This window comes from Octopus bimaculoides, chromosome 29 (assembly GCF_046866305.1).
Source record: "Octopus bimaculoides isolate indiv1 chromosome 29, ASM4686630v1, whole genome shotgun sequence".
In the NCBI taxonomy this organism is placed as follows: domain Eukaryota; kingdom Metazoa; phylum Mollusca; class Cephalopoda; order Octopoda; family Octopodidae; genus Octopus; species Octopus bimaculoides.
In genome coordinates, this window is record NC_142956.1 from 3,607,392 (window position 1) to 3,631,031 (window position 23,640).

Here is a 23,640-nt window from a genome sequence, read left to right on the forward strand (position 1 = left end):
CTAAATAACAGCAACATTCGTCCTAAAGCAGGACTGCCATGTTATGTTGACAAATAATCTTTACTCCTAAGAAAAGTTTAATCCATTTTCAAACTTTAAACTGAAACCAAACAATTCCAAAGGAAATCTACTGTGAGTAGTTTGAGCAGTGCTAGAAGGAAAATGACCAACTTTGGTTTCAAGACGAAAAATATTCTTTCATCAGGATAATGCTTGGCCACATACAGTGAAGATGACATTCCAAAGAAGGAAAAGAAAAGAAGAAAAATGGAGTTAACATGAATCTTTATTCATAACACCAATCATTTCGATCCGTTTTGCATCAGTCCCATGCGGGTTCATATTTGAGCCATGCTCCCTATAAAAACAGGGCAAACTTCAAACACTAGTCAGAAGCAAAACAGCTGCGGCATAAGCCACGATTTTCTATTTGAACTTCTTGAAAATCATTGTAAACTGTGAAACCGGTTAAAGCTTCAAAATTTATAAGAAAAAATATTTTAACTATTTTCAGTGCATTTTCAACTTCTATTTTTCCAACATGTGTGTGTGTGTGTGTGTGTGTGTGTAGTGGTTCAGCAAAGAGGCTGAGAGAATAAGTACTATGCTTAAAAAAGTACTGGTTTCAATACATTTGACTAAAAATTCTTCAAGGCGCTGCCCCTGCATGGCCGCAGTCTAATGTCTAAACAGATAAATGATATATATATATATATAGGCATGAAATCTGTTATATTTTGGTTAATTTCATAATGACCGTGTTTCATCTGACCATTAAAAATACTATTGTCAGTGGTGGTGGTCAGTTGGACTGTCACCATCGCCATTACCATCAGCATGATCATGATCAATATACAGTTCCTCCAAAGACCCAAGATCTGTCATAGGTGATTAAATCTACCCCCATTATTTCACTGGTACCTTGATAATGATAATATTAAACAGATCAATAAAATAGTAGAGAGAGTGTATATAATATGTATTTGTGAACTAACCTGGGACAGCATCAAAGTCACCACATCATAGCGTTAGCTGGAAGTTATAGAAAGAGGAAAGAAAAACATGAAAAATACAAACATTACAGAGATTGAGATGATTAATAGTTATTAGGTCATTAAAAGAAAAAACAAATATAATTAGGTCACCATAAGCTAATTACAACAATTATTACACACATACACATTTAATCAATACACATTCTACACAGTAAAACAATGATATATACACACCTGAGTATACACAGAAATGTATATATGGTACAATGAACAACTGAAATTTAGGAAGGAAAGAAGGGCTACAGTTAATTATATGGGCCCCAGTACATGACTGGTACTGTAGTTTATCAACCTTGCAAAGATGGAAGAAGAAGCTGACCTTGGCAGGATTTGAACTCAGAACATAAAGAATCGTAAATAAATATCACAAGGTATTTTGTCCTACAGTAATAAGGCGTAAGAACAGGAGAAAAGAGGGGGGACCATTTATTAAATGAACCCCTGGTACAAATTATATTGACCCCGGAATGATAATAGATACACTGGCAGGGTTTGAACATGAAACATAAAGAGACAAATATAAATACTGTAAGGGGATGATTCTGTATTTAGCCCAGGGTCAGAGGAAAGGGGGAAAACTACAAGGGAGAGAGAGAGAGAAGGCAGTTGTACATGAGATGAAAGGAAGAAAAGGGAGGATTTGAACCTGTAACACTGAGGTAACGGAGGATGAGATGAAGGAAAGAGTCCAGTCAGGCAGCAACAACAACAACAACAACAACAATTATAGTGATGATTAATTAATGAAGTTGATTACAGTGTCTTTACTGTGTGAAAGAGAGAAGAAAAATAATGACCCCCATGGTGGGATTATGTCATGAATGACTCAATGAAGAAGAAACAAACATCATTGGAAACACGAAAGAAACAAATTTGGATAATCCCGATCCAATGGGGACTTACAAATGAACTGCGAAATGTAGAGGTGTGTTAGCATGATCGTCAACCACGTTGACATCCATGCCACTGTGATTCAATAAGAGGCGAACTGTGTCTGTTTGACTACAGAGACACGCATTGTGTAGAGGTGTGCGACCAAAGTCATCTCGTTGATTCACCTGAAAGAGAAAAAAGAATAAAAGCATTGTAGATGGTGCATGGAGGGGTCGTGGGGCAGGAAGATCAAAAGAAAAAAAAAACTGAGGAAAAGAGACGAGAAAGAATTAAATGAATTAAAGAGGTGGATTGATTGGAGTGTGGAGTAATTAAAGGTGCTTTATATCATATTTATGCACATAGGCACAGGTGTGGCTGTGCAGTAAGTACATGAAAACTGAAAGAAGCCTATCGTATATATATATATATATATATATATATATATGTCCCTATAGGACAAAAGGTCCCCGGACAAAAGCCAACCGTGATTTCCATTTTAGTTTACGTGAAATTACATTTAAAAAATTTAAGATTTGGCTGTTATTTCTAGCACGTAGAGAGACCTTCTTGGCTTAATTTCATGTGCTGGTTGAAAATCACTTAAAAAAGATTCTAGGGTAGATACATTGGGCAACAATTCCTCAAGGTGGTGCCCCAGCATGGCCACAGTCCAATGATTGAAACGAGTAAAAAATTTTTTAGAAAATACTAAAAAAAAAATGAAGAAAACCCGAAAAGTATAACCGAGTGGCTATAAAAAAATTTCAAGTGATTTGGCTGTTATTTCTAGCATGTAGAAAAACCTTTTTAACTAACTGGCGCTGGTTAAAAATCAAATAAAAAAATATTTCGGGGTCGATACTTTCGACTAAAAATTCCTCGAGGTGGTGCCCCAGCATGGCCACAGTCAAATGACTATAAGTAAAATGAAAAAAAAAACGAAATATATTACAGAAATGGTTTTGATCAGGCTTAAAAACATTCTGGATTCCATACAACCTTCTAAAAATTCTTCAAGGCGGTGCCCCAGCATGGGCGGCTGCAGCCTAATAGCTGCAACAAGTAAAAGAAAATTCTGGGGTCGATAGGTTCAACTAAAAATTCTTCAAGGCGGTGCCCCAGCATGGCCGCAGCGTAATGGCTGAAACAAGTCAAAGGTAAAAAGAAAAAAAATTGTCTGACGGGCTTTTGCCCAGCAGGATTTGGTCCTAGGGGGCTTTGGTCCTAGGGGGCTTTTGTCCTAGGAGGCTTTTGTCCTAGGAGGCTTTTGTCCGCACCTCACGATATACATACATTGTATATACATACCTATCTAAGTGTGTCCCAAAGGTTGGGAGAGGTGTTTAGTAAAAATTCGCAGAAGTCGACTTTGTTTCCTCATAATTTTTTTTTTTTTTAATGGATAAATTTTTATGAAAATTTCCAGAAAATCCTTTCAAAGTAGATTAGGATTATTTCGGAATTTAATATGAATAAAATAAACAAACAAAAAAATTGATTGAGGCACAAACATTCACGCATCACAATTTACATTATATATACATGCACACATTTTATATATATATATATGTGTGTGTGTGTGTGTGTGTGTATGTACGTGTATTCATATATATATATATATATATATATATATATATATATATATATATACCGGAGTAAGCACATGAAATGTGCAACAAGGTGGGAAAAAAGGAGTACTCAAATACCAGAGGTAGAGTAATATGCTTTATTTAAAAGCAGCAGAAATATAACAAAAGACTGTTACTCGGAGTTTCACGTTCCCGTTCATCGGACAGTTTTGAACGGGAACGTGAAACTCAGAGTAACGGTTTTTTGTTATATTTCTACTGCTTTTAAATAAAGTATATATATATATATATATATATATATATATATATACATACATACATACATATATGAATACACACGTGCGTATACACACATAAATATATAGTCACTAACCTCAAGCACGCTCTCTCCTTTTGTCTGTAATAACGTTGCCACCACATCTTTGCATTCCTTCCCCCTCCACGCAGCCGAATGAAGAGGAGTGTCACCATATCTGTCCTTCACGTTCACATCGCTTCCCTGAGATTTTAAGATGGTCACAGCTTCAAGTTGACACCTAAAAGTAAAAGATAGAAACGTGAGAGACATGGACTTATTATATTTTCTTTAGATATATAATTGTTCCCGACACAAAAATTAAGCCTTTTAAAATACATGTGTGTATATATATATATATATATATATATACATACATACATACATATATATACATTCGGTGTGAGTATGCATCTCTCTCTCTCTCTCTACATACATAAATACACAGACATACATACATACATACACCCTCCCCCAATACTTGATCTCGCGTAAAGCCAATATTTTCCATCCGATTTCGTACACACTTGGCAAATACATTACTTGTGTTCGGCAAATGGCACTACACCATTTAGATTTTTCTTTTGCGGGGTGAAATGGAGAAATGGGGCTTCTAAAGCCAAAAAGTCTGTACTTTGCGAACAGTCAGAAATTGATTGTCTCCCTTACACCGTAAGTTACAGTCAGAAATTGATTGTCTCCCTTACACAGCAATCCTCAAAAATGTTTGCTTTTCTTTATCACACGTGACTTTCATTGGAAAAAGCTTCAATGCGGTTGTGCAATCCCAGCTTTGAAAGTAGTTCCAACTTTTATGTTCATTGGTTGCAATATCCATAGAATACAGTGGAGGCGCAATGGTCCAGTGGTTAGGGCAGCGGACTCGCGGTCATAGGATCGCGGTTTCGATTCCCAGACCGGGCGTTGTGAGTGTTTATTGAGTGAAAACACGTAAAAGCCCCACGAGGCTCCGGCAGGGGATGGTGGCGAGCCCTGCTGTACTCTTCCACCACAACTTCCTCTCACTCTTACTTCCTGTTTCTGTTGTGCCTGTAATTCAAAGGGTCAGCCTTGTCACACTGTGTCACGCTGAATATCCCCCGAGAACTACGTTAAGGGTACACATGTCTGTAGAGTACTCAGCCACTTGCACGTTAATCTCACGAGCAGGCTGTTCTGTTGATCGGATCGACTGGAACCCTCGTCGTCGTAAGCGACGGAGTGCCAACAACCATAGAATACAAATCAATATTATGGAATAAGGGAAAGAAATATTTATTCAAGATTTCATTCTTTACAATTGTTTTGGTGGCCAAATTCGTCACTACATCACAAGAGAAAAATTTCAAAGAGATAAACTATGAGAAAATACTGTCATCAAAGAATATTCATACAACAAGAGTGAACAAATGAAGAAGAAAGACTCATAGCAAATTGGAAAGAAAAATCACAAAAGAAATTGTCAGAGTTGCTAGAATAAGAAACAAGATGAAGAAAGTTCAGAGAGATATTAACTCTGTTGGTGAGAAAAGGTTTATGTGTGTGTTTGTGTGCGTGTGTGTGTATGTTTGCGTGTGTGTGTGCGTGCGTGCATGTTTGTGTGTGTGTTTGTATGTGTGTGTGCGTGCGTGTATGTGTGAGTGTGCGTGTGTTTGTGTGCATGCGTGTTTGTGTGTGTGCGTCTGTGCGTGTGTGTGTGTGTCTGGGCGTGTGCGCGTGTGTGTGTGTGTCTGGGCGTCTGACTGTGAAATCAAGTGTGTGTATGTGTGAAACACAACAAAAATTTGTGACTGAGGAAGCTATAAAAATAAGAACTTTAAAAAAATGCTTTAGTTTCCAGAGATGACATGATGAGGCACAGTTCATGTCAGAGTCCATCTAAGAAAGTGCTGAGTATATTGTAGATGGAAGTGAGATATAATCTCTGGGAGGAAGTTTACAGATTGTTGCCAGCATAATAAGTTACAAAATTTTCTCATTTTAGAGCTGAAATAATATTTTTAGCGGAAAAATTGATTCACCTCTCTATAATCAATATTAACAGAGGACACTGCACCACACTGGATCAATCTGAAGAACTATTGGCTCTCAAAGATTATTTCTAAAACAAAACTAATCTGTTTTGACAGCAAATCTCCTAACAGATGTTTATAATCCAATAGCGAAGTGAATACATGGAGAAGAAAAAGAAAGAGAAAAACCATGTTGTTAACTACTGCTATGTTGTCATCAGGTCACACTGCCACAACTATGGCATCTTTGAATATTTAAGCTGTCTGGAATTGGAAGAAATTTAAAAACAAAAACAGATCTGGAGATTTTAGTTAATTCTGAACTTACCCAGACACAGCATAATGTAAAGCTGTACGACGATATATGTTGTCTCGCATGTCCAAATCAGCTCCAGAATCTATCAATAAGTTTATTAAATCTGCATAGCCCCATTTACAGGCCGTCATGAGGCAAGTTTTACCGTCTGAATCAGTTTGGTTAATCTGAAGAGAAGATAGTAACGACATTTGAAATAAATTAAAGGAGACAGATAGACAGACAGACAGACAAAAAATAAGGAAGATGCATAAATGGAAAAAAGAGGGAGAAGAAAAAGAAAGAAAGACGGACAAGAGACATGAACAACACACACTCACATACATATGCACACACATACTAACATATAGATAGATAGATAGATAGATGTGTGTGGATTTTCCCCTTGTTAACAATTAACACGGAAAAAATAGATAAATAGTTACCAGGGAAGCAAAAAATCACACAAGTAAAAGAATTTGAATAACACCTGCGTTTAACTCCATTTGTTTATTTATATTTTTATATATATATATATATATATATATATCATCATTTTACTTCCACATCCCACGTTGGCATAGATTGTAGGAGACTTCATGGTTTCAAATGAGTCGTTATTCAAAGTTATTGACCTCCCAGGTGATTGAGAGACCCCTATCACTCTCTCCCTCTCTCTCTCTCTGTCTCTGTATAAATATCTATATATATATATATATATATAGACACATAATTAGGATAAAGTCATTAATTAGTGATTTATCAGTGGCCAGCGTGCCAACAAGACCATATTGGTTAATTTATATTTAAAGTATAATTATAAGAATTACAATTATAATAAAGGGCACTGGAGGGACAGCGCCTGTACGCTAGAAATAGACGTCAAACGTCTACAAACCACTTAAGTTATCATTCCGTTTAACACAAGGAAAATGCGAGGAAAATGGACAGAAAGAATTTATAAAAATATTGTGGACATATTTAATGTTGTTTTAATTAATACCGGCTCAGATTAATTTAGCTCTGGGTCCTAGTCTTGAAATGGGTGACTACTTACCCCCCACCCCCCACCCACCTCACACACACACACAATAAGTAAATATTTAATGAATCACTACTTCGCTTTTGTTACTGATCCAACCTTTAATACATGGCTTCAACCAAACTCAGGTACGCATACTTTGAGTTTCATATATACATAAATTCTTATTAAATTTTCCCACAGCCCCTAAACATTAGTAGTACTGACCTCTTTGAGAAGCCCTGCTCTAGGTTCCTGCAGACAATATCCCATCTACTGACTATCATCGTGTCATTCTAACTTCCAATATTTCAATTATGAAGTAAAAGCTACAAACAATCATCATTTTTGTCCCTTTGGGTATCTTTCTCTATTCAATGGTCACCCGTACAGTTTTATAAAGCCAGATCAAGTTGGGGTTTGATTCCTATGTGACACACCAGTGCTTTCGTATGTTTGATAAATTCTGCAAAAGAATTGGTGTGGCCCTTGACATCAGTAAAACCTTCAATTGTTTGTGGCAAAAGGACTTCCTTAAAAAGTCACCATCCATCTACTGACTCCATCTGTCTCTCATCTCTTGGACTGAATTTTTCCTGCCAGAATACCCCATTGCAGTGTGTGAGGGTGGGTTTCTCTCTCACTCACAGTCTATCAATTCTGGCATGCATCAAGGTTTTGGTTGAATATTCATAAAAAGTGACAATGATGAGGATTAGAAGAAAGAGGTAAAGAAAGAAATGAAATATTATGGACAAATATATGTGGTGACTTAGGAACGTTTAATATTGTGTTTAGAAAAATAAACTGATGTCTTGCAAACAACTCTCACATGCAAGTGCTACCAGTTGAGAACTCTGCATACCAGAAGCCAGCAAGTGTATGGGGTCATCAGGAGAGAATGTGCGCTGTTTCGGGGCCTACCTCTTGACGGCATGAATGCGCACTGGACCCCTCACTGATATGAGGCCCCGCTTGCTAGATCAACTGGTTATTAAATAAAGCTCAATATTTCTCTAGCCATTGCTCATCATCCCTTTTTAACCAAATCCAGTGGTTAGACTTCTCCACTGTATTTTGGATATCAGTCAAGGTGGTATTTACCTTACAATGAAAGAAATGAAATATTATGGACAAATATATGTGGTGACTTAGGAACGTTTAATATTGTGTTTAGAAAAATAAACTGTGAAATTAGCGAAGGCAATAAACAGAGCAACTTACTTTTTCTGGATGCTCTTTTATGAAGATTTTGACTCCTTCAATGTCACCAGAAAAAAATCTTTTCATGATCTCACTAACCTCCATGTCTTTTAAGTAAAAGATGTCAAAAGTAAGAAAGTAAAACAGGTTTAATAAAACTTATAAAACGAGGTAAACAACAATATACTCAAAATGATGGTTCTAAAATCTTGCACAACATAAATATTAGAAACTTCAGTTTATCTCAAGTATTATTTATAGCTGAACGTTCTTCTTGACACTAATAAACCTAACAACAGTCATTGTGTTGTGTCTCTAGGTTAGCTTACAGTCTGACTGGTTACAATTAAACCCACAATATTGGAAGGTACAGTCTATTAATCAGCTAGGTGGTGATACTACATCTTGAGCTATAAATCTGTGGATCATAGCCCAACTGGGTGGAGACACAAATTGATTCTATAAAAAGAAGTTCATTTAGGAAAACTAATAAAAGAATCAATAGACAATAGGGTTTGTACAATAAAACTTCCTGTATTGATCTTTGATCTTATCGCATCTGCTTTGCTACTCTTTCCATAGACACTGTCAACAAGTGGCTACTTAATACAGTTTTGCAAATATCTTTATGACTATTTCATTATTGTGGAGGCGCAGTGGCCCAGTGGTTAGGGCAGTGGACTCGCGGTCATAGGATCGTGGTTTCGATTCCCAGACTGGGCGTTGTGAGTGTTTATTGAGCGAAAACACCTGAAGCTCCACGAGGCTCCGGCAGGGGATGGTGGTGAACCCTGCTGTACTCTTCCACCACAACTTTCTCTCACTCTTACTTCCTGTTTCTGTTGTACAGGTAATTCAAAGGGTCAGCTTTGTCCCACTCTGTGTCACGCTGAATATCCCCGAGAACTACGTTAAGGGTACATGTGTCTGTGGAGTACTCAGTCACTTGCATGTTAATTTCACGAGCAGGCTGTTCCGTTGATCGGATCAACTGGAATCCTCGATATCATAAGCGACGGAGTGCCAACAAAATGGTGATAAAAAGATATATGCTATCACAAAACTATTTCATATTCAAACAATTCTTCTTTAATTACCAGAACTATTACATTTAAATTCAGGGTTAAATATTTGTTTCAAATGTTGGCACAAGGCCAGTAATTTCAGGGGACGAGGTAAGTCGATTATGCTATCACCTATTTTAACAGGATCACATGATCTTCGACTCCTTTTAGCAGAGAATTTTTCTGTTTATGCATTCGTGTTGGGTCTCGTGTTTTGGGGCTGCCTTCCTCCCACTCCCTACTCTCAAAGACCCAGGTTAAAAAAAAAAAAAACAAGGGTTATAGGCAGGGGCTTTCTCGCCCTGACAAACATATTACAAAAATGAAATTTAGAAAAAAAAAAACAACCAATGAATTTAACGGCTATAAAACTGATTTACAAATTCTAAATCTCACTTGTGAATTGGAAATCCATGATAAACTGACTAAAATGTTGGATAATTAGAGGAACATTCTGTTGTGTCTGGGGAGAGTCATTCTCTTTTAGTGCCTTATAATTTGACAGACTCACCGGGGAAATTATAAGGCATTAAAAGAGAACGACTCACTCCAAACACAACAGAATATGCTTCAACACACGAACTCATATAAAGAATCTTGCAAACCAAATCTCAAAGCGAAATAAATGAAATGTTTTGTTGCAAGAGGTTTTAGCAGTTTCTAGTCTATAAAATATTGTATGAAATTAAAATAAAGTTCAATATAAAAGTATATATATGTTTGAAATGGTCGTAATGAGTGTTTAACGATGTAAGTGTGTTAATACAATAATATTTACCTCAAATAATATTTAGGGTTCAATTTCAGCCTGAAGTCCTTCTAAAATCTTGCGAGTTCTGTTCGTTGAAACAGCAGAAAGAATTATGCGACTCTTCGATGGGTTATGTATAATGAAGCATACGGAAGTTTATAAATATGTGGGTGTTACTTTGATATATTTGTGTATATCTTTGTTTAAATGTCTGTGTGTGTTATCTTTGTTCTAGTGTCTCTGTTGGCGGGTGTGTATATTGCTGTGTGTATATGTTTGATTAATGGGTGTGTGTGTGTTTGTTGCAGCATGTATGTATGTCGATGTTGTCCAGCATTCCCACACACCGTGTGAATATATCTTTCCCGTATCTTCCATTCCCGGCAACATTCATTCTTCATCTCAATGCCTACGTCATCGTCAATATTCTTTTCTACTCTAGACACCAAGGCCCGAAATTTTAGGGGATGGGGCCAGTCGATTAGATCGACTCCAGTACGCAACTGGTACTTAATTTATCGACCCCGAAAGGATGAAAGGTAAAGTCGACCTCGGCAGAGTTTGAACTCAGAACGTAAAGAAAGACGAAATACCACTAATCATTTCGCCCGGCGTGCTTACGTTTCCGCCAGCTCGCCGTATTACCACCACCACCACCACTACCACCACTACCACCATACTTAGAAATGGATACGTGGCGTTCAGTCAAATAATAATGTAAATAATATATATATATATAAACAAATAGTAAATGAGTATATGCATATATACGTACAGGTATGTGCATACCGACATCCACCTGTATGTATAGGTGCATATCTGGGTACAGGACATTGCAAACAAACGTAGACGAGAACATTCTACTTCATCAGCTACCCACGTTTTAACACCAGCGTTTCGACTAGCTTCGGGCAGGACGCATCGTTAAAACGGCTCTTCCCATGGATCGCAGATTAAATTTGTATACGCAAATTAAATCTAGCCATGGAGGAATGTAGTGGCGGACAAAAAACAAGACAGGAAAACAAACAGAAAAGGCTTTACGGCCAGACGAGAAAAATTATGTGTGTATGAACGCGATGAGGCACGGACCCGAGAGGGACAAAGTGGTGCGTGCGTTGCTTGGCGGAAGCCAAGGAAGGAAAGGATTATTGACCGGAAGCATGTGACCATGCCGGTAGAGGGAGAAACAAAGGGAGGAAGTAGAAGAATAGGTGAGCAACAGGGGAAAAGAGAAAGAGAGGAAATACGAGGGGGGAAAAAGAGGTACGTAGTAGTAACAGAGGAAGAACAAGAGGGATATATATATATATGCACACACACACATATATATATATATATATATATATATATATATATATATGCACATATATATATATATATATATATATGCACATATATATATATATATATATATATATATATGCACATATATATAGATATATATATATATGCACATATATATATATACATATATGGTACAGGATGTCACCAACAGTAAACAACATGAAATACGAAAACAAATGAGTTCAAAACGCAAACAACGAGAGAAACAGACGTAAAACAGGAAAAATAACATAAAGATGCTCGAAATGGGGAGTAGACAGACAGCCGACAATTGATGAAGGGTCGTTCTTTGTGTTACTTGTCCTGTTTTCCATTTGTTTCTCTCGTTTGCGTATTGAATTCATTTGTTTTCGTAGTTGTTTACTGTTGGTGACATCTTGTACCCATATATGCATGTACCCATGATTGACCGCTAGCTCCAACAGTCTTTTTTTAAAATTTTTTATTCTTTCCCTGTTTATTTCCTTGCGTTCCTTTCTGTCGAAGAGCGTAGGCTCGAAACATAAAAGACTTTCTCACCTTTCCGAGAGCTAAACAAATACACCTGTTTGTTGTTTACACACCTGTCTTCGTCTTTTACTTTTCTGTAAATTTCAACTACATCATCATCAGCAGAATCAGCATCGTTTAACGTCCGCTTTCCACGCTGGCATGGGTTGGACGGTTTGACTGAGGACTGGCGAGCCAAATGGCTGCACCAGGCTCCAGTCTGATCTGGCAGAGTTTCTACAGTTGGATGCCCTTCCTAACACCAACCACTCTGAGAGTGTAGTGGGTGCTTTTATGTGCCACCAGCACGGGGACCAGTCAGGTGGTACTGGCAACGGCCACGCTCAAAATGGTGTTTTTACGTGTCACCTGCACAGGTGCCAGTCCAGCGGCACTGGCAACGACCTCGCTCGAATGTTTTATATATATATTTCTCTTTCTCTTTTCTCTTTTACTTGTTTCAGTCATTTGACTGCGGCCATGCTGGAGCACCGTCTTTAGTCGAGAAAATCAAGTTACGGGGGACGTAAACACACCAGCATCAGTTGTCAAGTGATGTTGGGGGGGGGGGGCAAACACAGACACACAAACACTCATACATATATATATATATATATATATATATATATATACATATATACGACGGGCTTATTTCAGTTTTTCCACTCACAAAGCTTTGGTCGGCCCGAGGCTGAACCCGGAACCATGTGGTTGGTAAGCAAGCTACTTACAACACAGCCACTCCCGCGCCTACACATTATGTGTAACGCTGAATATATATATATATATATATATATATATATATATATATATATATTCAGCGTTACACATAAGGTGACATTTTTTCTGAGCCAATTGGAGCATCTTCAAATAAAGTGTTTTGCACAAAGTCACAATGTATCACCGGGAATGGAACTCTTGACCTTATGATCGTGAGCCGAACACTCTAGCCACTAAGCTACGTACGTACAATATATATGTGTGTGTGTGCTTGTGTGTTGTGTGTGTGTGTGTGTAAGTACAGGCATAGCAGTGTGATAAGGAGCTTGCTTCTCAACCACATGGTTCCGGGTTCAGTTCCCCATCGCAGCATCTTGGGCAAGTGTCTTCTACTATAGCCTTGGGCTGACCAAAATCATTTCAGTGAATTCGATAGACAGAAATTGGAAGAAGCCTGTGTCAGTGTGCCTTTATGTCCACCCCACCCATCGCTATATGACTTAGCGGTTCGGCAAAATAAATCGACAGAATAAGTACTAGGCTTAAACAGACAAGTGCTGGGGTCGACATTTATGTATGCATCTATGTTTATAGTTATGTACGTGCGTCTGTGTACCTCAGGACTAAATCGAATAAAACGTAAACAACCAAAATGCCCATATTGCATGTTTTTCTTTCATTTGTACATTGCATGCATGTATCACACGAGTGTACATTTCATTTCTTTCATTTTTCTTTGTGTGTGTTTGTGCTACATCTTGTGGGTGGTTTTCAGTGGCCATCCTGCCTCAGGCGTTCCAACAGAATTTTATATTATCGTGCGTTCCGCAATGGCAAGGGAGCCCTGTAGTAACGCTGTGCTCATGCGTAGTCTCTCGCATGCGTGGAATTCAACATCCAAGCTTTCCCGCTTTATTCTGTCTCTTTCTTGCTGGCCGGCGATTGAGCATGGACGTGTCTAGTTGTCTTCTCTCCATCTTTCGAACTCACGCCAGACAGCTCACATCAACATACCGACGTCCCAACAACCATGTTCTCACACACAGAAGACAAGCACAACAAACAAGAGTAAAGCTGTCTATTTTCCACCTTAAATAAATATTGTTGAGTTGATAGTTTGGAGTTCTGCGTTCCGTTCATTCTAATTTAATATAGGAAATTGGGTGTACACCTAATGGTGTATAACCAATTTCCTACAAGGTCATGTTTTCATCGGCGTTGGTTTGTCCGTCTGTGTGAAAAATAACTCAAAAAGTTGTGAACAGTATTTGATGAAACTTGCACGAAAAGTTCGTAATGACACAAGGAACAGATGATGAAATTTTGGTCGTGATCCGGGAATTTTTATGGATTCTTGAAGGATTTTTCATTTGTTATATTTACTTTACATGAAGTATTACAATGTTACAGTCTTTGATTATCTCCCTTGAAAACACGTTCATCATTTCCACATAACCTATAGTGTTGTTGCTGTTTCCAAAGTTTATTTTCGTTTCTCTATTAGTAATTTTACTCGCGTATCTATCTTAAAATGAGCTGCTTGGCGGAGGTCTTTGGAGGATGACAAGCCTTGACTATTGGGATCGACTCAAAAAGCTCGGGCTTTGCTCTCTCCACCGCCGCTGTGAGCTCTATATCATCTGTATGATGTGGAAAATATTCCATCAACATTGCCCGTCTTTAAAATTCGTCTGAGGCTTGGCTCCCATGCCATCCGTCCACTACAGAAATGTTCGTGTCGTATCACAACACTATGACAGAACTATTTCACCTCAGTTGGCCCTGCTCTCTTCAACATCGTGCCAGACACACATAAAGGAGGAAAGAGACTTCACGGCATTCAAACGATCATCCCTAGATGATTACCGCTATAGGAAAGTTGGTTATACATCATTAGATGTATACCTGACTTTCCTATATAAAATTAAGAATATATAACGGAACGCTGAACTCCAGACTATCAACTTAAATAACATTTATTCAGGTGGTAAATATATACATCTTTAGCTCTTGTTGTTACAGCTTCTGTGTGTGTGAGCATAGTTGTTGGGACGTTGGTATGTAGATGTAAGCGAGCTGTCGAGTGTAAGTCCGAAAGATGGAGAGTGACAGCTAAACACGTAAAGAGACTGTCTCCAGAGTTGGAATGTTGGAGACACTGCTTGACACGTCCATGCTCATGGCCGGCCGACCGAGAAAGAGAATGAATTAAGCGGGAAAGCTTGCTTGTTTAATTCCACGCATGCGCACGGCGTTACTACACCCCCATCAAATACCAGATATGTCTCTGAAAACAATAACCCTCTGTTGGAATGGGCTACGGTTCCCCAGAGCTGACTGTGTATCTCTTCCAGGTGGTGCTATTAAATTAGACATGGCCTGAGTCAACTTCGGCCGAAATTTATCGAAGTAATCTAATCCATGCTGTAATCTTTTAATCAAAGCATGACAACGTGGGTAGAGGCTGATATCTTAACATTTCTGATGGTCTGAAGTATACAAAAGTTATTAAAGATTTATATAGAACTACATTCAGGGTATGTCTATAAGCTATTGTGTTTAGACCTGGTTTCTGTCCTCAAACTGTTCCGTTTTGTAGATGCAATTTTTTTTTTTTTTTTGATAAAGCACTCTGAAATTAGAAATCTGCACCAATCTCGGTCCCTTGAGCATCGGATAATGGATTTTGAACTGTGTAAAGAAACTGATTGTGGTGGTCGTAGTTTTGACAGTGATTGTGGTGAAAGCAGAGACAGGGTTGACGATGAAAACGGTCGAGATAAGAATGGGAGGAGGATAAAATAGTATTGGTGGTGTTATAATGGCGACAGGAGCGGTGTGATGTGTGATGCTGAGGTGATGGTGGTAATAGTGGTTGTGGTGGTGAAAGTGACTGTCAAGGTAACCGTCATGATAACATTGATGGCGGTGTATGTGGTTGAAGTGGAAGCAATGACAATGCTGGTGGTTGTGGTGGTGGTAATAGTGGTAGGATAGTTGTTGTGGTGATTGTGATATGGTGGTAGTGGTGGTGGTGGCTGTGTGTGTATCACTCAAGTTTTAGGTAATTGTTGTTTCTGTTTAGTTGTATGGTGAAACTAGCTTGCTGTTGTCATTGATGCATTATAACTGCTTCAGATGATTCCTGTTTTTAAAGGGTTCTTTTTTTTAAAAATCATATGGCTGTGTGGTAAATAGCTTGCGTACCAACCACATGGTCCCGGGTTCATTCCCACTGCGTGGCATCTTGGGCAAGTGTCTTCTACTATAGCCTCGGGCCGACCAAAGCCTTGTGAGTGGATTTGGTAGACGGAAACTGAAAGAAGGTCGTCGTATATATATATGTGTGTGTGTGTGTTTGTGTGTCTGTGTTTCTCCCCCCAACATCGTTTGACAACCGATGTTTGTGTGTCTATGTCCCCGAAACTTAGCGGTTCGGCATAAAGAGACCGATAGAATAAGTACTAGGCTTCCAAAGAATAAGTCCTGGGGTCGATTTGCTCGGCTAAAGGCGGTGCTCCAGCATGGCCCCAGTCAAAAGACTGAAACAAGTAAAAGAGTAAAGAGTATGGCTGTGTTAATTTTTTTTCTTTTTTTACCCCCGCCAAGGAGGTCATGTTTTTGCCGGCGTTGGTTTGGGAAATTGGGCGGTTTTCAGTATGCGTGTATATGGGTGGAAATGAGCTGCTTGGCAGAGGCCAGCGCTCTCCGACTGCTTTTCTAGTTCATTCTGAATTTATTCCTTTATTTATTCAATATTTTCTCACTTCGAACCAAGAAGTATAACCTGCACACATGGTCAAACATGTGAAAACCGTCTGCCGCACATTCAGACGCACCCTTTTATTGTTCGTCCACCTTGAACCCAACTTTCCCAGACTATAAATAGTCGAAAGTGCTGAATATACTTTCTTTGAAGAAGGACAGGAAAGCTTTACGAGAGAACAAGACAGGAGACTAGTCTTTCATAAACAGGAGTATGCCTACGTACTTGCATGCGCACCAACATATGAGCGTATACATAGATATACTGGCACTCCGTCGCTTACGACGACGAGGGTTCCAGTTGATCCGATCAACGGAACAGCCTGCTCGTGAAATTAACGTGCAAGTGGCTGAGCACTCCACAGACACGTGTGCCCTTAACGTAGTTCTCGGGGATATTCAGCGTGACACAGTGTGACAAGGCTGACCCTTTGAATTACAGGTACAACAGAAACAGGAAGTAAGAGTGAGAGAAAGTTGTGGTGGAAGAGTACAGCAGAGTTCGCCACCATCCCCTGCCGGGGCCTCGTGGAGCTTTTAGGTGTTTTCGCTCAATGAACACTCACAACGCCCGGTCTGGGAATCGAAACCGCGAGTCCGCTGGCCTAACCACTGGGCCATTGCGCCTCCACATACATACGTACACTCACGCAAAAATTCACATACGTTCTTTCTCTCTCTCTCCTCCCACCGCTCTCTCGCCTCATTATATATTACTGTATGCTCCCCCTTTCTCTCTTAACTCATTCTCTCCCTTTCGACATGTATTGCTACGTCACTCCGCTTCTCTTAACCTCCCTCTTACCTCATACTCTCTCTCTCTCTCTCTCTCTCCCCTACTCATATATATTACTATATCATTCCGTCTCATTTATACTCTTACCTTATACTCTCTCGTTTTCCCTCCCTCCTACAACACACAACCGACATCTCCCACTTTGTCTCTTTTCTCTCAGCCCCTTACTCTATCGTTTACCTCACCCTCAACCTCAATTTCTCAATCTGTCTCTCTCCCCCTCCCTCCCTTTATGACTTTCTTCTCTTTGTCTCTCTACTCATACTGCTCCTCTATTTCTATTCATTTCTTTGTTTATTTCCTTATTTCTTTCTATCTTCCTTTAATTCTTACTTTCTGTCTTTCTTCTTCCTTTTCTTTCTTTCTTTCTCTCATTCTCTTTCCCATTTCTTTTCTTTCACTCTTTATGACAGAATAACCTCGCGTTTCCCCCCCCCCTCTTCTCTCTTCCTTCCTTTCTCCCACCCACCCATCCTCTCTCCCTCACGCAACCTATTCGGTTGGTTACTCTCTTTCACTTGTTTCAGTCATTTGACTGCGGCCATGCTGGAGCACCGCCTTTAGTCGAGCAAGTCCGCCCCAGGACTTAATCTTTAGAAGCCTAGTACTTATTCTATCGGTCTCTTTTTGCCGAACCGCTAAGTTACGGGGACGTGAACGCACCAGCATCGGTTGTCAAGCGATGCTGGGGGGACAAACAGACACATAAACACACATATATATATACATATATACGACGGGCTTCTTTCAGTTTCCGTCTACCAAATCTACTCACAAGGCTTTGGTCGGCCTGAGGGCTATAGTAGAAGACACTTGCCCAAGGTGCCACGCAGTGGGACTGAACCCAGAACCATGTGGTTGGCAAGCAAGCTAGTTACCACACAGCCACTCCTGCGCCTACGGTTACATAATTATTGCGGCTTTTTTACAACAAATTTTATTCAACAAAAACAACAACAACATGTACAAAAACATCTTTAAATGATTATTCTGGAGCATAGTCACCATCCACTTCAATTACTGCTTCCCATTTGCTTGGCAGACGATCAGACCGTCATTTAAAGATGCTTTTGTTAAATATTGTTATTATTGTTGTTGAAAAAAGGGCGCAACAATTACACACCAACCCAATAATTATCTTCCTTGCATAATTATTTCGGCCTTTGCTACAGACACAGACCTCTTTATTGTCTCGTATCGTTCGGGAAGCAGCAAGCAACGACCATCAAATTTGTAATGTATTTCATATAGAAATAGGAGACTTCACGAAGCGTCTATAAAATGTGTTGTCCAACAAGTGGTCTGGCAATATGCTAGAAATAACAGCTCAACACACTATATTTTGCATTGGTTTTCATGAAAGATTGAAGGACACTTTACGAAGCGTCTGAAGAAATCTTGCCCAACTAGTGGTCCTTATGTGATACTAGAAATAACAGTAATTTTTCAGATTAACACCCGCACGATCTTCACTAGGGTTTTAGGGTTAGGGTTGGGGAATTCCGTCCCTAACCGTAACCCTAAAACTAACCCTAACCCTGACCCTAACACCCTAGTGAAGATCGTGTGGGTGTTAATCTGAAAAATAACAGCCAAGAATCTTAAAGTTTTATAGGCGCAGGAGTGGCTGTGTGGTACGTAGCTTGCTCACCAACCATATGGTTCCGGGTTCAGTCCCACTGCGTGGCACCTTGGGCAAGTGTCTTCTACTATAGCCTCGGGCTGACCAAAGCCTTGTGAGTAGATTTGGTAGACGGAAACTGAAAGAAGACCGTCGTATATATATGTGTATATATATATATATATATATATATATATATATATATATATATATATGTGTGTGTGTGTGTGTGTGTGTGTGTGTGTGTTTGTCCCCCCCCCCCCCCACCATCGCTTGACAACTGATGGCGGTGTGTTTACGTCCCCGTAACTTAACGGTTCAGCAAAAGAGACCGATAGAATACGTACTAGGCTTCCAAAGAATAAGTCCTGGGGTCGATTTGCTCGACTAAAGGCGGTGCTCCAGCATGGCCGCAGTCAAAATGATTGAAACAAGTAAAAGAGTATAGTTAGAAAATACTTTCTCAACCCCTCCCATATTAATATATCGCCCCACCTCACACACTTTCTATAATATGTGTCTCTTACTACGCATGCATACACACATATAAACACATGTGTGTAGGTATATTTTGTTCCATCAAGAGCGCAGTTCGACTTGAACAGTTATTTTTTCAAAGCTATAATGGAAGTGACAAAGGAGAATATTCAGCATATTTTGAATTGTGAGTTTGATAAAGGCAACAACGCAAAGGAAAGTGCTAGGAATATTAATGCAGTATATGGGGATTGGACAATAAGCGTAAGCCAGTGTCAACCGGAAATTACAGCCTAGAAGACGCGCCTCATCCTGCAAGATCTACAAAGCTCGATGAGGACGTCCTGCAAACTGGCTGTTATTTCTAGCATGGCATGGATTCATTGGAGAATATTTTGACAGTTGTGTTACACTTTTCTATGAAAAAGAATGCAAATTTTGCTGCTATTTCTAGCATGAAGTGAGGCCACCTTTAGCACAGTGTTTCACAAATCATTCTTAAAGTGTCCTTCAATTTTATACAAAAATCAATACAAATTTTAGAACACTTGGGTGTTGTCTCTAAAATGGTGTAAGATCTCTTTCAAACAGTAATTTTGTGTGTATTTTGAGTGTCCTTCCATTTTATATGAAAAACAAGGCATATTTTAGCATTTGGTTTGTATTTCTAGCGTCGCATGAGACCACCTGGAGACCAAGTGAAATTCAGAGCACTTCACTGTTATTTCCTGCACAATGCCAGAACACCTAATGAACAGTATTTTTTGAGACATCATTCTAAACTGTCCTTCACATATTATATGGTAAACAACAAATCAAATTAAATTTATTGACAGAAGAGCACAATATGCTTGGCCATGTGTATCTTGGTAAACAGATGCCAAAGGAATGTGAGTGCCTTTGAAGTAAACAAATGAGTGAATCGATTCATAATTAAAAATAATTTATTCATTGGACTTCATTTGTCGTTGGTACACATAATTCTTCACTACATGCAAAATGTTGACAACTGCTACGAGTTGCTAGAAATAGAAACAGGGTACATCTGTGGAAATGATATGTCAGGAATGAATATGTTTGTGTGTGTGTGTGTGTTTGTGTACGTAGTTCATCTGATGCAGTAGTCTACCATGGAACTTTGAACATTACTCTGGGTCTATGCGAAGTACAGAGACATCTTTATGTCTCTGACATTACTGAGACAAGACATGTTGCCTCTGTTACAGATGTCAAGTAAAAGAAAGAGAGCATTCTATTTACTGTTCCGTTTTTATAAAAATTTCTTAGCTAAGCTAGGTCAGAGTAACAAAAGATATTTTATAGGTTATCTAGGCTGAACTGAATTTAACCTCACATGTTGAAGAAGTGGATAAGTTTATCAAAGTGGAACAGAGTTGACAAAGAATAGTGAGAAATCTACTCCCAAATGTTGTTTCTCTATTTTATGGAAATCATCATAATTTGGACACTTGAAAACCTATCTCTGCAAAGTTTAATTTAAAAAAAAACATTATTCAGAAACTATCAAGGCATCAGTCTTGTGTGGGGCACTAAACTACACTTATGCCTTATGATCTTCCTTTGTGATTTCTTCTGTTTTGTTCTTGGGGTCATTCTTTACATAAATATTTCCCTTTACAATATTCCTGAGTCTAAAAAATTAATATTGTAAGTTATTGTGTAACATAATGAGTGAACCATTTAAAATACAATAAACAATAAAATATGCTGTAATTACAGGATGCGATATTCAATAAAGAATAATATGTAGAGTTATCAGGAGGAGGAGGTTTGGTATAAGGGGTCCTTACATCATGGAAAGTAGATACATGAGTGGGAGGTGAATATTGAAAAGAAACAAGTCTCAACTACAGAAACTAACCTTCCTCGTATGAATATCTTTGTGTCTCGTTAAGTTACTATTCCGACAGAATGATTTACCACAAACATCACAGTGATATGGCTTCTCTCCTGTGTGGACACGTTTGTGTTTCTTTAAGGCATCACTTTGAGAAAATGATTTACCACAAACACCACAATTATATGGCTTCTCACCTGTATGAACACGCATATGTTTCTTCAAGGCATCACTTTTAGAGAATGATTTACCACAAATATCACAATGATATGGTTTCTTACCTGTATGAATACGTTTGTGTATTACCAAGGCACTATTTTCAGAGAATGATTTACCACAGATATCACAGTGATATGGCTTCTCTCCCGTATGAATACGTATGTGTTTTGTTAAGTTACTATTGTGATAGAATGATTTACCACAGATATCACAGTGATACAGTTTCTCTCCTGTGTGACTACGTTTGTGTGTAGTTAAGGCCCTATTTTGAGAGAATGTGTTACCACAAATATCACAGTGAAATGGCTTCTCTCCCGTATGAATAATTTTGTGTGTAGTTAATGCACTATTTTGAGTGAATGCTTTACCACAAATATCGCAATGATACGGTTTCTCTCCTGTATGAATACGTATGTGTGCTGTTAAATTATTACTTTCAGAGAATGATTTACCACAGACATCACAATGATGTGGCTTCTCTCCTGTGTGAGTACGTTTGTGTTTCTTTAAATCATTACTTTGAAAGAATGATTTACCACAGATATCACAGTGATATGGCTTCTCTCCTGTATGAATACGCTTGTGTTTTGCCAAGGCTCTATTCTCAGAGAATGATTTACCATAGATATCACAATGATATGCTTTCTCTCCTGTGTGAATACATTTGTGGGAATTTAGGTTACATTTGAGAGAGAAGACCTTTTTACAGATGTCACAGTCATAAGACAATTTTCTTTTCTCTTTCATTTGTTCAGAGGAAATCAATTCTTTAAGCTTCTCTCTCTTTTCCATTATTTTCTTCTCAAATCCCAGTTAAAATTTTTTTCTTGTTTTATTCTTATACTTAATTCCTTACAAATACTTCTGCTGTTGTATTTCAATCCAGTGTTGCCTTTTTCTAGCAGCAATTACATAAATTTATCCAAGTTTCATCAGCACAGAAGCTCCTCTTCTTCACACTCCAGTCAGTGTTGTTCACAAACTTGGCTAATAGTATTATTTCAGAGCAAATGTTTCACAGGAATTCTACGACAGAATTGCAGAAACAATGTCCTACTTCTGTTTTGTATAATATTTTCTTTAAGTCTTCATTAAAATGGTAAATACTGAGGCCGTTTCTTCTGTTAAATCAATGGCATCTGATGTTCTGAAATTATATGGAAACAACAGTGTAAGATACAGAGGCTATGTCAAAAATACAGATTCATTTCTGTTGAGATAAACTGTAAGAATAAGTATTTAACAGCTGAATATTTTAATTTATTAAAATCTCCATCACAGAATCTTGTGTGAAGCTTACATATCCACACATATCCATACAGTGTACATACACACACAAGCATCTACATATATAGATGTGTGTATATGTATATGTCTATGTATTTACACATATGACCGAGTCTGTGCATGTGTGTATTTACTTGCTGCGTACATGGATCTGTTCCTGCCTGTCTGGCTATTTACATGTATATATATACACAGAGGCACAGGCGTGGCTGTGTGGTAAGAAGCATGCTTCCCAACCACACGATACTGGTTTCAGTACCATAGTGTGGCACCTTGGGCATGTGACTTCTACTATAGCCTCGTGCCAACCAAAGCTTTGTGAATGGATTTGGTAGACAGAAACTGAAAGAAGCCCATCATATCTATAATATTCAAGACGAAAGATGTGTATGTATGTGTGACTGACCATTAGTTTGATCTCACGTAAAATCAATGTTTTTCAGCGGATTTCGTGTATTCTTGGAAAATATATGAAATATGTTCCACAGAAGGTTCTACACTCTTTAGATTTGTCATTTATGGAGCAATGGGGCATCTAGGATCAGAAGGACAGAAAAACCTTCTATAGAGGCTTTTGTGGACAAGGGTCGTAACAGTTTGCGAAGTAACGGTCAGAAATTTATTGTCTCCGTTATACTGGAAGAGGTGTGTGTGTGTGTGTGTGTATTGCCTCATTTTCAGAGAAACATCCCACAACACCCACAAACTCATACAATACATTGCAGATATTATTTATTTCTGTGGCTGGAAATGTACATTACATTTGATGTCAGCATAAAGTGAAAGTGAGAAAATTGACAGGGACGTGTGGATGTGTTGACGAGGGGTGTGAGACAGAAAGTATGTGTGTGTGTGTGTGTATGAGAGAGGAAGAAAGAGAGAGAGAGAGAGAAGATATGT

The 23,640-nt window shown here is 38.6% G+C and overlaps 1 protein-coding gene across 4 annotated transcripts in view; it reads right to left on the minus strand.

Annotated features, from left to right (window-relative positions):
- Positions 1 to 23,640, minus strand: part of LOC106873773 (uncharacterized) — a 50,117-nt gene that overhangs the window by 495 nt on the left and 25,982 nt on the right. For 2 of the 4 annotated variants that reach the window (XM_089345302.1, XM_089345301.1), the window contains exons 2-7: positions 21,516 to 22,600; positions 8,368 to 8,453; positions 6,156 to 6,310; positions 3,894 to 4,056; positions 1,959 to 2,113; positions 996 to 1,032 (exon numbers count right to left, since the gene is read on the minus strand). In XM_089345302.1, the coding sequence (XP_089201428.1) occupies positions 1,029 to 1,032; positions 1,959 to 2,113; positions 3,894 to 4,056; positions 6,156 to 6,310; positions 8,368 to 8,453; positions 21,516 to 22,245 (1,293 nt within the window). In that variant the 5' untranslated portion in view covers positions 22,246 to 22,600 and the 3' untranslated portion in view covers positions 996 to 1,028. Of the gene's footprint in view, positions 1 to 995; positions 1,033 to 1,958; positions 2,114 to 3,893; positions 4,057 to 6,155; positions 6,311 to 8,367; positions 8,454 to 20,302; positions 20,399 to 21,258; positions 22,601 to 23,146; positions 23,334 to 23,640 lie in introns of those variants that run through there. The other 2 variants (XM_089345303.1, XM_089345304.1) reach the window with 2 other exon arrangements.